At 55.9% G+C, this 14,567-nt stretch overlaps 1 protein-coding gene across 2 annotated transcripts in view; it reads right to left on the bottom strand.

Annotated features, from left to right (window-relative positions):
• The window catches only part of EPHB2 (EPH receptor B2), a 140,617-nt gene that overhangs the window by 92,465 nt on the left and 33,585 nt on the right, over positions 1 to 14,567 (bottom strand). For both annotated transcript variants that reach the window (XM_063353540.1, XM_063353541.1), the window contains exons 2-3: positions 7,842 to 7,906; positions 3,054 to 3,738 (exon numbers count right to left, since the gene is read on the bottom strand). In XM_063353540.1, the coding sequence (XP_063209610.1) occupies positions 3,054 to 3,738; positions 7,842 to 7,906 (750 nt within the window). The remainder of the gene's footprint in view (positions 1 to 3,053; positions 3,739 to 7,841; positions 7,907 to 14,567) is intronic.

The raw sequence follows: 14,567 nt of genomic DNA, 5'->3' as shown, positions 1-14,567 counted from the left end.
CCCCGAAAGCCAGCTCGGATTTGCTTTTGTTTTGCTTCTGGAAAGGGGCCCAGATTCCCTCCCACCGCTCGAAACACGAGAAAACCTGCCGGCCACATGTACGAGTGAGTCCCCCAAAACAGGCGGCTCGTACGCTGCCTCTGCGGGGACCAGGGGCGAGGACATGATGGGAGACGGACAGGGATGCAGGGCTGGGTCCTGCATCCTTCCCACGTTGAGCTGGGGAGGAGAGCCTGGGGTGACCAGCCCCCTCCCCAGTCCTCTGTGGGGCTGGGAGAGGATGGAGATGCTGCGGCTGTCCCGCCAACTCCATGGCTGACTCGCCTCCCAGTCTCCATTCTTCTTCTGGGGGCTGCTGGGGGGAAAACAGAGGGTGTGTCCCAGTCTGGCACAACCCCGGGGTCCCATCCAGCCCCGATCACGCAGCCCCACATGGGAAGGGAAGAGGGAAGGGAAGGGAAGGGAAGGGAGGGAAGGGAAGGGAAGGGAAGGGAAGGGAAGGGAAGGGAAGGGAAGGGAAGGGAAGGGAAGGGAAGGGAAGGGGAAGGGAAGGGGAAGGGAAGGGGAAGGGAAGGGAAGGGAAGGGAAGGGAAGGGAAGGGAAGGGAAGGGAAGAGGGAAGGGAAGAGGGAAGAGAAGGGAAGGGAAGAGAAGGGAAGGGGAAGGGAAGAGGGAAGGGAAGGGAAGGGAAGGGAAGGGAAGGGAAGGGAAGGGAAGGGAAGGGAAGGGAAGGGAAGGGAAGGGAAGGGAAGGGAAGGGAAGGGAAGGGAAGGGAAGGGAAGGAAAGGAAAGGAAAGGAAAGGAAAGGAAAGGAAAGGAAAGGAAAGGAAAGGAAAGGAAAGGAAAGGAAAGGAAAGGAAAGGAAAGGAAAGGAAAGGAAAGGAAAGGAAAGGAAAGGAAAGGAAAGGAAAGGAAAGGAAAGGAAAGGAAAGGAAAGGAAAGGAAAGGAAAGGAAAGGAAAGGAAAGGAAAGGAAAGGAAAGGAAAGGAAAGGAAAGGAAAGGAAAGGAGGGAAAAGGGAAAAGGGAAAAGGGAAAAAAAAAGGGAAAAGGGAAAAGGGAAAGGAAGGCAGCCCCTGAGCCAGCTGCCCCATGGAGACGGTGGGCTGCTGGCCACTGTGTGATTAATGACAGTGGGGAGCGCGGGGCCAGGCGCACGCCAGCACCGGCTGGAGAAACAGCTGCCGAGGCACCGGACCTCCCAAAATCCTGCTGCTGCGCAGACAAAGAGGAGACTCGGCCTCTCCCTCCTGCTTGCTCCCTCCACCTCGGCCCCCGGCTCCTGCCCACTCTCCCTCCCCTCCCAGCCCCACCGGGACGGGGCTCTGCACAAGGAGCCCTGGGAGCCCCAGGGCAGGCAAAAGGACCGTCCCTTGGCTGGGCAGCAGGACCAGGGAGCCTCGAGAAACCCTACCTGCGTCAGAGCAAAGCGCTGTGCAGCACTGGGTCTGCTCAGGCAAAAAGAAAAAAAAAAAAAGGCTGAGATGGAAAAGCTGACGTGAATCATTTTGGCTTTCTGGTGTTGCTACAAACGCTTCACTTGGGTGTCATAAAACACCCGTCTTCCCTTTGACGCTGGGATTAGCCAGACTCCCTTTCCATACTGCGTCGCAGCAGGACCTCCTTGCTGTCCCCGTCCCCAGCACCGTCCCTGCTACAGCTGGAGGACACTTCACCACCCCGAGCTCAGTGGGAAGAGATGTTCAGTGGCTCAGTGAGAAGTAGCCCAAAGCATGGATATTAACTAACACCCCCATTAAATAACACCCTCAGCACATCAGGGTGCTTGAGGTGTGAGCAGCCCAGCCACCAGCAGAAGATGCGGTGCCCTCTCCAAGGGGATGATCCAACCTGCAGTCCCAACCGAGCATGGCCAGAGACTGCCCGTCCCTCTCTCCGGTGTGTCCGTCTCCCCACATACCAGCACCTTCCCCATGCTTGCTCAGTCCTACTCGGCCACCCCCCGCCCCGCCATAGCAAGGAGAGAGGAGACCTCTCCTTCCTTGTGCTCTTCAATGCCCACTGTCATATCTATAATCAATCTCAGACAACCCCCAGCTCTGCTCGAAGTGTGCCAATGCTACCGAAACTGTAATGGAATTTTGATGTTCAGCCAGGACAGGGTGCCAAACACCATGGTTTGCTCTGTGCACGGTGCAGCCACAGGTGCACAATAGACATGCGGCTCTCGGATCCCCACCTGTCTCCCGATAAGCCCAGCAGCTCCTTTCTCTCCCTACCCAAGCCCATGCGCGAAAGCGGAAGAGCATGGAGATGGGTTTGGGCACGGTGCTTTCAGGGAGAGCGATGCCGAGCCTCTTGCTTGTCTGGGACCACGCTGGCTCCATGGCGCTCAGTTGAGCTGAGCAGGTGTTCCTGGAGTCTGTTTTGAACATCTACAGGGACAGGAGAACATCTACAGGGGCAGAAGAACCCCAGCTGCTTAGGAAGCTGAAGGGGCCAGGCTCAGAGATGCCCAGGCTGGAGAGGCGAGCCTGGCCCTGAACAGCTCATGACCATGTCCCACCCTGGGCAGTTGGCACCTCACCAGGAAAATGCTGCAGACAACCTGCTCCCTCCCACCGCATCACCTCTGGGTGCCTGCACGCCCGCTCCCCTCACCCCAGAAGCATTTCAGTCCACGACAAGGCACAGGGTGCAAACCAGAGTGAAAACAGCCCCAGTATTTTGGGAGGTGACTGCACATTGGTGGCAAGCACCATGGCTACACACACATGTGCCCCTCCAAGACCTGGAGAGCATGGAGGGCAGCAGCAACAGGCTGGCACCCCAGGACACAGTGGCTCTGAGGACCCAGAGGTAACGCAGAGCCTCTGCAATGGATGGATGAGCCCAGGGCAGGAACTGAGGAGCTGGGGAAGGAGTCAGCATCCACACACATGCTCCTCTCCCACGTCCCCGCGTGCTCCTCTCCCATCCCTGCCTGAGGAGGTCACTCCCAGGTGGCTTGTGCTGCAGATCCTGACTGCCACCACCTGCACAGCCCACCAGTGGCAAGGAACGCACATGGAGTGAGACTGAAGGCAAGTGGTTACCTCTGCAGACGGTCCCGTTTTCCACCGACTCGTAGCCCGCCCTGCACATGCAGCGGCCGATGGGCACCAGCCACTCTCCATCCCCGTTGCAGTACAGCTTGATCGGCACATCCACCTCCTCCGCGTTGGTGATGCACGTCCCCCGGGCTGCCACCAGAGAGGTGCTCTCTGCTCCCGAGAGGGTTTCTTGGAAGATGGCCCCGTTCTGGATCACGCGGGGACACTTGCGATAGAAGACACGGACAGCAATCAAGGACATGCAGCCTCCATAGTCCTGGAAGGCCAGGTAGAAACCATTCTTGGACACAGGCCCAAAACTGCGCACCTCAGTGTTAATCTTCATCACCCGTCCACCTAGGTCCACCTGCGAGAAGCTCTCGTCAGCAGCAATCGTGTCCACCTTCATCCACGGATTCTCCATCCAATTAGGAAAAGTCTTGGTGGCCGAGTCAAAGTCCGACTCAAAATAGTAGAGGTTAAAAGTCTCCTTACAGGAGCCTGGTACATTAGGGATGCTGCTGCAGTCCCGGACAGAAAATTTCATCTCCACGTGGATGCGATGCGCTCCTCGCCTCCGGATGTACTTTGTCCGGAGCCAGTTGTTTTGGCTGGATTCAAAGACGTTGCACACCTGGTAGGTGCGAATCGTGTTCATGTTCTCATCGTACCCGCTCACCTCTTCCCACTGTGGACAGGACACGGAAAGTCAAGGGGTTGCATCGAACTGATGTTCCCCACCCACCTCGCCTCTTCCCAACCCCACCAGGGGCCAAGCGCGCAGGTTCTCCCAGTACCAGCTGCCCCACACCGTGCCCACCCCATCGCATCGTCAGCCCCATCGGTGCCCAGTACCTTGCCCTGCCACAGCTCCAGCAAACCCCTGTGACCACCCCCTACCTACGCGCCTCCATCCCGCTTCAGAGCGGCTTGACCCACCCTGCAACGCCAGGAGGGCTCTGCTCCACTGGGATGAGGTGGCCCGAGCCCTCAGCAGAGCTTGAGGCCACCTCGCTGCCAGCAGCACCACGCTCCGTGCCTGCATTTATGGCACAGCATCACTGCTGGGTGGTAGGGCATGGTGGGGCCATGCATCTCCTCGGCAGGCAGTAATGCCTTTAGCAGGGGCTCCTGCCCGTGGGCTGCACCGTACGGCAGAGTCTCCCGGCAAAGTAACACGATGCCTTTAGCAGATGTATTCCCACTGGTGCCACTACAGTTACAGTCATGGTAGACAGGACCCGCTTTCTCAGGAGTGCGTAACGTGGCCGTAAAAACTCCTCGCCGGCTGCAGCCCAAGCACCGGTGCAGGCGGCTGGCTGCGCAACGGGCCAGGAGCCAGCGACCTCTCCCCAGACGCAGGAGAGAAGGTTTATAGGAGCCCAGCTGACCCTGCTGCATACCCAGAAAGGGAGATGCTGGGCTAGATCCTGCTGGCAGCCTTCATCCCTGCCCCTTCAAGGGCCAACACGCTTTGGGGTCCCTCCTGCAGGTATGCACAGGTCCCAGAAACAGCTGCCCTAAACTGGATCTGTGGGATGTCCTATGAGCCGTGGCATGACAATAACATCCTTCTCAGCAAGACAGCTCCGAGCTGACATATTTCCCCATGGGAAGCTCAGCCCAGATCCCCCCAGCCAACTAGTAGCTGACTCTGCCAACTCTGGAGGAGCCTCCGCAGAGCTCGGGGCTTCTGTGGCACCTCCTGGCCCTGTCCAGCTCCCTGCCCTTTCCCCAGGCTGGTTTTTTTTTCCAAATCCTTCAGCCCTTGTTGTTGTCTCCATCCTTTGTAGGATGGGGAGACTTCAGGGTGGTGATGCACCAGGCAAGGGCAGAGCTGCAGCCTGTAACCAGCCACCACTCCTCTGCAGTGACCACAGATGGGAAAGGGTCCTTGTGGGAGGAGGAACTTTATCCCAGGTCATGAGAGCATCTCCTCCAGCCCAGACCTTTCTGGAGGGCAGAGCATCTCCCTGTGCTGCCCCCTCCCCACCCGCAGCACCCTCGTGATGCTGGCAGCAGGGACCAGGGTCCAGCCAGCGTGTGACACAGTCCCAGCCAGCTGGAATGGCTTCTCATGAACTTGTTCAGAAACCTGCTCAAGTGGAAGCTGAGCCGTTTCCCACAGACGTGAAACCCTGAGCACAACCCTGCCCTGGGTGAGGGATCGCAACACCCGGGGCAAGGCGGCTGCACAGTCCGGATCCAGCACCAGCGCCCGGACCGAGGTCCACAGGGAAAACCCCGAAGGAGCAGAGCATCCCCAGCCCCTCGGCCTGCAAACAGCCTCCACGAGGGCATCCAGGACTGCGGAGGGGGGCTCGCAAGAGGGAAGACAGATTGCTCCTCGCACATCAAGGCTAACAGCCCAACAGAAGGCTGTCAGGGAAAATCCCCAAACAGCTCCAACCACTTCTGATTGGCAGCGGCTGCAAACCTGCTGCCATCGCTGGGGGAGGCGGAGAGCATCCTTGCAAAATGCAGGGGGAGCATTTGCCTTATTTTCCAGAAATAAATTTAGTCTGGTAGTGGAAAATTGCAGGATCTCCCCCTTTTTTAGGGCACCACATGGGGGGTGGTGGTGAAAGAATCAAGGACAAAGGCACAGGGAAGCAATTCCTTCCCCTGCCCTGCCTCCGCAGCGGCTGTCCCTGGCCTGGAGCCCCCCTGACGCCCGCTCCACAATAGCATGTCGGACACGGAGACCCAGGGGTGCCGGCTACTGCCCCGACCCATCCACACCTGCACGGCCCCCAGGGCGGGCTCAGGACACGAGCCTGAAGAACTCGGCTCGGCCTGGCAGGAGCAGCACATGGTGGAAGGAGAGTGCCTCCAGCCTGGGGATGAACAGCAGGTGGTGGAGGCAGGACATGGGGACACCTACGAGCAGCATGGGTGCTCCACAGCAAGAAAAAAGCAATTGTTTGGGCTAACGGCTCACCAAAGAGACGATAAACAGGAGAAGCATCCAGCAGCTTTTGTCTTCCTGGTGAGGCTGGCTGCACCCAACTTTGCCTGTCACCCACGGGCAGGATGCCCTGCCTCGTCCTGCCAGTGGGCACGAGGCCGCACGGGGAGAAGCTGTGAAGGTGCCGCAGCACCAGCACCCGCCGCGTGCACGGTGCAGGGCACGACATGCGCCATGGTGCCCCCCAGGGACCTGCGTGGAAGTGGGGATGGGAGGCGATCCAACCAGCAACGCTGGGACTGCACTGGACTTTCCAGACGGGCATCTCCACCCCTCCAGGGACGGGGGACCTGGGAGCACCCCGGGGGCCAGCTCAGGACCCCCAGCATCCTCCCATATCCCCGCAGCAGCGAACGGGGGGCTCCCGAGCTCCCTTTTCTTAGCTGAGAGAGAAAGTCACCCCCATGCACCAGCCCCTGAGCTTCCTCGACGCTTAATTAGAAGCCTCTCCCTTTCTCCTCGCTCTCTAATTAACATGCCGGGAGCTCAAAAGAAGAAGGCAGCACAATAATACGGGGAGACGGCTTCCAGCAGGCCCAGGCCTCATTACCGCCGGGCTGGGGAGCCAGGAGCAAGGCGTGCTTTACATATGGAAACACCGCAAACAAGAAAGGCTGGGCGAGGAGAGAAAAAGACTTGACCTCTGCTCCCGCCTATTGTGCACCCGTCATCCCCCTTCGGCGGCCGGGCCAGCGCTGGTGGGGCGGCCGGGCTCACGGGCGGGCACGGGGCTTTATCATGGTGATGGGGGACCGGTGGCGGCAGCGCCCGCGCCCCAGCACGGCAGGGCAGCCCGGCTGCTCGGGAGCTGTGTTTAATCTCCCCAGTGGAGGCTTTTCTTGGCCGTTTCTTTTCTTCTGCCAAGTCGTCTCCGGGGAGAGGGCTTGCTGTCAGACCCAGGGTGAGGTCCACAGAAACGTCTTCATCCAGCCCCCGTGGAGGGTGGATGGAGGGCAGGATGGAGCCTGAGCTAGCACCTCTGCACATGGGGATGGGAAGCATCTCCAGGCTTTGGCCGGGCTGGATTGGGCCACCCGAGCAAGAGGGACCAGGTCAGGGGTGTTGGGCACTGGGGCTCCACGCCGGCCACCGCAGCCAGAGCAGGGTGGGATGCTGCGAAGCACCTCAATGTGCCACGCAAAGCCCGTGGGACACGGAGGTGGCTGGGGCTGCTCTGGTTTTGTGTCGTGAGTGGAAGAGTGCAGAGATGCACTGCCTTGTCCAGGCTCTTCTTCAAAGCAGCTTGTTCTGGGTGGTCTTGAGCTGTGGCTCAGGGGACGCTTGGCACCAGCAAAGCAGAGACACAGCCGCTGCTGAGCCAGCAAATGTCCCTCCATGAGATGCCAGGGATGCTAGACAGTCATTTCAGGACTTGATCAAATGGCTGCTGTGGGTGCAACCTCGCAGGCCAATGCCCTCATCCTTTTCTGCTACAAGTGCCAGGCCACGGGGTAACAAGTGAGCTACCGGGGAAAAATGATGGTGGCCTCGGCATTTCATTTCTCCCGCTCTGCGATTTTTAACTGGCTGCAGGCCAGCTTTACGGAGAGCATGATTCCTCCAACATCATGTTGGCCTGATGCTGTAGGGTAAGAATTACACTCCTCCAGCACTGGGGTAGTTTTTCAAAGCGTCACCTCCTAGAAAACTACTGGACACCTCAACTGCCATCCTCTTTTGTGCTCTTCCCACTAGACCTTTTTACATTGCCAAGGCACTTTGCTTCAGTGGGTGACTTTTACTGAGCCATCCCACCCATGTTCACACACAGCAGGAGACTCCAGACTGGGCTCCAGGCCTCCATAACGTGCAGGATAACTTACCCCCGAAGGAGGATGCACCGTCCAGCCCAGCTCTGCCGTTGCCGTTGTGGAGTCCATCAGCGTCTCTGCAGGAGGAAGGTGAAACAAGGAGTCAGTGGCCGTACGGTGAAGGGACTAAGGCTGGCAAAGGGCAAAAAGGTGGAGAGGAGCCAGCCCAGGATTGCAGCCATCGAGCCCAGCCTGCGCCAAGCCCTCTGGCCAGCTCTCAGCCAGGGAGGAGCCCAGCATCGGTCCCTCCACCCATTTGCTTCCCCATCCATGGCCCATTGCTCCCTGGCCCCCTTCTCTCCTGCAATGCATGGGGGGACGTGCTCTGCCACCCACCAGCCCAGCTGGACTTTACTCCTCAAAACCCAGGATGAGGGTGCTGCTGCAGACAAGGAGCCCAGCCTGGGCGAGTTTCCTCCATCACCTTCCAGTTTCTTTTGCAAAAGCGGGATATTTTTTTCTCAGTGTTTTGCACGGTAGGCAGAATCCTTGGTGATGCAGGAGCACATGGGAAGGAACAGCACTTTTACGACTTAAAAGCACTAAAAAATTAAACCAACGTTAAAGCTGGTTTTCCAGATGATTTGGGTTGAAATAGGTCAGGCGATGCTACCGTCAACCAGCACAGAGAAGTCTCCCTAAGCCACACAGGCAGCAAAGCCTCCTCGTCTTTTCTACAGCTCATTGCACTTCCAGCACTGAAGTCTTTTCCCACCCCAAATACTTATGGGTTGGCCTAACCACACCACGCTACTGGCATGAGAAGGGATGCTCGGGTTATGGTCCCCCAATACTTGGGCTAATGTGTGTAGGTGTTCCCCATCCAGCATGGGAACGGGCTGGACGGCCCCATCGGAAATACGCTGGACACGCGTTTCCATGAGTGGTTTCCACAAGCTGGGTAACTGTCCTTCCTCCAGGTCTGCTCTCGCACGCGCATTGCAATATGGGGGTTTTTTTTGCACAATGCTGATGTTTTGAGAAAACTGAACACCACGCAAGTGTTTAGGAAATGGGGTTTAGAAATCGCCCCCAAAGGTTTCTGCACAATGAGGCTGGGCATGGGCAAAGCATGATGCTTGGTGGGACAGACTGTACGGGCCAGTGTACGGCCAGTAATTCTGTGGCTAAGGCCAAGGTGATGCCCACGTAAGAGATTACACCCCTCTGCTCTTTAGGGAGAATGCGACTCTGCACCAGATCTCAGCACATGCACTCAGGATGCCAACTGCTCAACCAGCAGAACCCCAACACAGTCAAGATCTCCAGCCACCACCCCATGACACAAAAAATAGTGCCAGTTCCCATGCCCACCGCAGGGATGGAGAGTCACTGGCTGTAACCGTGTCCTGTTGTTCCTCCTCACTACCAAAAAACCAAGCCTCCTGCCACGAATCCCCAAAAATCATCTCCACCTTCTCCACTTTCACTGCGTTGAACAAAAACGAAGGAAGAAAAGCTCAGCCTTGAGCAGAACCATCATTTAAGAGACAAGCCTGCCTGCAGAAACGGCTGTTGTTCAGCCTGGCCAGCACTGCACGTGAACTCCCCTTTTCCCATCGGCAAGCCAAAAAAGCACCTCGGCACAGATATGCTCCTTGCACCTACTTCTGGCAGTAAATCATTTTCAGACTGTGGGTTGTTCGTTACTCCTGGTTAGAGCCAGCGGTTTCCAGTTCACAGGAAACCAGGATTTCAAAATTTGGTTTTATTCCAAGAGTAAAAAGCAAAAATAGTTCTTTTCAATTTTTCCCACTAGGAAGAGTTCTGGAAAACAGCTAGTCCAGAAATGTTGTCATTCAGATTTATGAAATTTCTTTTTAAACTGAAAATTTGTTTACATAGTTCAATAATAGTGTTTATTTTATCGAAGTATCTGGCTTTTTCATTAAAACACCAATGGCACTTTGATCTAAAAGGAAAACAACGTTTTTCACCCAGTGCGAGCTAGAAACTGCATTACTTTAAAAAAACCTTAAATGTTACTTTATCTTAACTATCAATGACAGCACATAGTCAGTATATTAATAGCAGTGACTATAATGGAAAAGAAGATATACTCTAAACCAATATAAACAATTCCCCAAATAAAAATAACATTTTGAAGCATTTTGCACTTTAATAAGCCTTTTACTTAATGAAAACTCAGCACAATGGAAATGTGCCCGGTGCGTCACTGTAGAGCACGCTGCCCGCAGCCCCCGTGGCTGCCCCTTACCCTCGGCTGAAGCATTGCACTTCTCCTTGGAGCAAGGCATCTACCCCAGCTGGCCCAAGGACATCTTGCAGGGAGTAGAAATTTGCAGGTTTTAAGCAGGTTTCTCCAAATGTCAATTACCTTCTCATAAAAAAAGATCTTCCGTTAATTTTAGTCTGAATTTACACCGTTCAGCTGCCAGCTATTAGATTTCCTTTTACTTGTACAAAGACTCTGCCATCGAAAACCTCCTTTCCCTCTCACGGTGCTCAAGGGTGGCAAATGAATCATCTCCAAGATAACTAAATTAGCTGAGCTTCCTTATTCTTCCACCCTGAAAGAGGTTCCTTTCTTTGAGGCTCCTGTTTATCAACCTTCTTTGTGTAGGGTGAGCCTTGGGGCCACTGTGGTGCCTTTTTGCACACCTTTTCTACCAAATTGCTGCCCTGCCTGCAGTCCGTCTGGAGATGGGCTGGCATGTTAGCACTTAGCAGTAGTTACAGGAAATTGTGAATAACTGGTCCTCATGAATCAGAGTGAACCTGCCTCACTGACTGCAAAGATGGATGTGAGCCAGGATGGGTTTCAATGGCGGTGGTGGGTTTGCTCCATCATCCGTTGATGGATGACTTCAAAACAACTTATTGCCCAAATAACGGCCTGCCACAGAGTTATCTTGCCCATATACCTGGTCAGGAGCACCCCTCACCCTCCACCTGAGGTGAAGAAGGCCATGTGGTCCTCCAGGGAAGATCACCGTCCCATCCCTGAGAAGTTTCTTACTTATAAAGGAAGCACATCAATCCATTTCTCCAGCAAACAAAATCAGGAGCGATGTCCAATGAATCAACGTATCCCTCATCTGAAGGGGCTTCTCTCTGCCTCTTTCCCAGGCTCAGACCTGCTCAGATCTCCACAGCAAGAGGCGGTAGTGGGCAGACTGTGGTGGGAGGAAGGCCCCATGAAGACGCATCCAAGCCCTGCTGTGACATCCCATCCTGAAGGTGCTGGCACGGAGTCCAAACTAGCAACCAATAAACCGGGAAGGTTTAAGAAAGCAAGACAAGGCCTTACCATCCACCTCCGCTGTGCAAGAGAAAGGCTGAAATTCACCCAGGGTCTACTCCTCCTTCAGCTGGATGGGTTTTTATTGCTGCAGGGGGACTGTGGAAGCTCATGAAAGAGGAGTTTGCAAGATGATTGACTGTGGTCTGCAAGGATCCAAACCCCGAGAAAGTAGCAGCAAACAGAGCTCCTTAGCCTGTGAGGGAATCTGCAGCTACAGCTTTGCCTGGGAGCTGACCCCAGTAAGACACATGGAGAACAAGATTCTATTTTACCGGGGAAGGTAATTGCCCCTGAAGAGTAATTGCCAAGAGATGCAGATCTTGCCCTGTTTGCATCCTTCCCCACCCTGGGTGAGCCAGGAGCTGCAGAAGTATGTGGCAGGAGGTCGCCTTGGTTCCTTCTGGCCATCAAGGTATGATAACCAAGGAGATACTCATGGACATCTCTGAATGGATGGGCGACTCCAGGTACCAAGGTATAGAATCATAGAATGGTTTGGGTTGGAAGGGACCTTAAAGATCATCTAGTTCCAACCCCCCTGCCCTGGGCAGGGACACCTCCCACCAGACCAGGCTGCTCAAAGACCCGTCCAGCCTGGCCTTGAACACCTCCAAGGATGGGGCATCCCCAACTTGTCTAGGCAACCTGTTCCAGTGCCTCACCACCCTCCCAGTAAAGAATTTCTTCCTAATATCTCATCTAAATCTCCCCTCTTTCGGTTTAAAATGGTTACCCCTTGTCCTATCACTACACTCCCTGATCAAGAGTCTCTCCCCAGCTTTCTTGTAGGCCCCCTTTAGGTACTGGAAGGCCACTATAAGGTCCCCCAGGAGACTTCTCTTCTCCAGGCTGAACACCCCCAACTCTCTCAGCCTGTCCTCACAGCAGAGGGGCTCCAGCCCTCCCAGCATCTTCATGGTCTCCTCTGGCCTCGCTTCAACTGCTCCATGTCCTTGTGCTGAGGGCTCCACAGCTGCACGCAGTACTGCAGGTGGGGTCTCACCAGAGCAGAGTAGAGGGGGAGAATCCCCTCCCTCACCCTGCTGGCCACGCTTCTTTTAATGCAGCCCAGGATGCGATTACCTTTCTGGGCTGCCAGCGCACATTGATGGCTCATGTTGAGCTTGTCGTCCACCAGCACCCCCAAGTCCTTCTCCTCAGGGCTGCTCCCAAGCCATTCTCCACCCAACCTGTATTTGTGCCTGGGATTGCCTTGACCCAGGTGCAGGACCTTGCACTTGGCCTGGTTGAACTTCATGAGGTTCACACAGGTCCACCTCTCCAGCCTGTCCAGGTCCCTCTGGATGGCATCCCTTCCCTCCAGCATGTCGACCACACCACACAGCTTGGTGTCGTCGGCAAACTTGCTGAGGGTGCACTCAATCCTGCCCACGTCACCAACAAAGGTGTTAAACAGCACTGGTCCCAGTGGTGACCCAGTACTGACGTCAGTCATACAGAGTTCTGCTAAAGGTCAAGCCCCGTATGAGGCGTGATATGTCCCCAGGAATGGGAACCCACTATCATCCAGAGGCAGCTGCTCCACCCATAGCAGTTCCAGCAGGGCTGCCCTTCTGTGCCCACGGTGCCCCATGGTGGGCTGCCATGGCCACATGTCACTCAGCGGGTCCCCTGACCAGGTCCACAGGTAAGAACCTGTGGGCTGCCCCATGCTCAAACCCTACTCCAGGCACCCAAAAGGACCCCTAGGCTGCGGACAAAAAAGGCAGACCAATTTCTGGATGGGCAACCACAAGCCCAACTGTTAACGCCCTGCCAACCATGGAGAGGAGAAGGTGCCTGCTTTCAACCAGCAAACTCGGCAGCTTTGCTCGCTGTCACAGCCAATGTTTTCACGGCGCCATCCTGCCAGTTTGGCAGTGCCAAATAACAGGGTGAGGGGCTCGTGCCTTGGCAGCCCCATAAAGACCCCCCTGGCATCCAGGACAGAGCAACCCCCCAGCAATGACGGCGACAACAGGGAGCAAAGCTGTGTGGGAGCGGCAGGGCTGGGTGTCTGGCCGCTGGCCCATCTCTGGTGGCTGGCGATAGCTGCAGCTCAGTGAAATGCTCTCTCTGGAGCAGCATTTTCTCAATATTGTTGTTTGTGTTCTTCCCTCCCGCGTGTTTATCTGCAGATTCACATGCTACCCACGGCATTATAAATAAATCTGCAGCTGCTCAAAACCAGCAGACGCAACTCTGGCCCGCTTCCCACCAGAAACCGCGCTGCTCCCCATGGGACAGTTAGGAGATAAGTGCCTGTCCTTTTCACTTTGAAGACGCTTTCAATAGGCAACTTTCTGCCAGCGCTGGGGCCCGTTGCTGGCGCTGCTGCTTGCTATGAGGGCATGCCAGGGCTCCAGCTCCAGCGCTCTGCATCTAAAGATGTGTCATCACCACCATACCACCACCTCCAGATGCTCAACAGCTATGCTAAGATGCCGTCAAGCTGATGATCTGCTATGCCAGTGACCTGGGTGGGAGGCTCCTCCGCTCCTGCGTGGTCTTCTTGCTGCTCAGCCACAAGCGAGAAGGGTGTGGAGATCCCAACTGCACTAGCTTCTCCCATCTGACCAGGTCAGGACTGAGAGGGGAAGGCAGGACTGGGATCACGCTGGGTGCCGGTGGTGACTGGCGACACCAGCACGGGATGGCCGGGCCGGGACGTGGGATGGAGAGTGACAGGAGCAAGGGACAGTGGCAGAGAGGCTGGAGGGGCAAGGGATTAACCGAGGAGCTGTGCACATTGCAGACACACTTCTCTGTGTCCGGAAAAATAACTTCCATGGAGTTTTGCCAATTTAGACCTATTTAGAGCATCTGGCCCTGAGTTTCTCAGAAGTCCTGGCAAATCCTTCACATTCACAGGCTCCAAACTCATCCAGATAAAGAAACAGCTGGACAAATAAATAGCCCCACAGATAGCTGGAGCCTCCACCCTCATTTTTACACCCACAACTTTTTCCCTTCCCCTTTCACTTCTCACGCCAGCTCCTCCCTCAGGGTAGGAAACTTGCCAGCATTTTAATCCTGGTACAATATTATTAACGCAGGAAGCAAGCTTCTAGATTGACCCAGGATCGCATGAGCTGTGGACAGTGATGGACGTGCAAAGAAGGCAAGAAGTTGCCCAGCCCTCTCCGACGGGCTGGGAGCAAAGTCATCCCAATGCAGACACGGGAGAGGAGACCATGCCTCATCACCATCTCCCAGACGTGACCTGGAAGCCCACCTAACGCACCTCATTCACATCAGTCCAGGCCGGAGCGATGCTGCAGAACGGGCTCTGTGCTGGAGCCCGGCTGGGTGGAGCAAGACCTGGATCCATACCGGAGACGCCGCAGCCTGGGACAAACTCCTCCACGCAGGCACATGTGCTCCTGAAACCGCGTTTCCAGCCCGGCCTCAGAGACAGCCACCGCATCCCCACGCCTGGGGGGGCGGCTAATGAGAAACCCGTCTGTCCCCCA

The sequence above is a fragment of the Chroicocephalus ridibundus genome, chromosome 16 (assembly GCF_963924245.1).
Source record: "Chroicocephalus ridibundus chromosome 16, bChrRid1.1, whole genome shotgun sequence".
Classification (NCBI taxonomy): domain Eukaryota; kingdom Metazoa; phylum Chordata; class Aves; order Charadriiformes; family Laridae; genus Chroicocephalus; species Chroicocephalus ridibundus.
The sequence above is the reverse complement of the archived record's forward strand: the minus strand, read 5'-3'. Positions and strand labels throughout refer to the sequence as shown.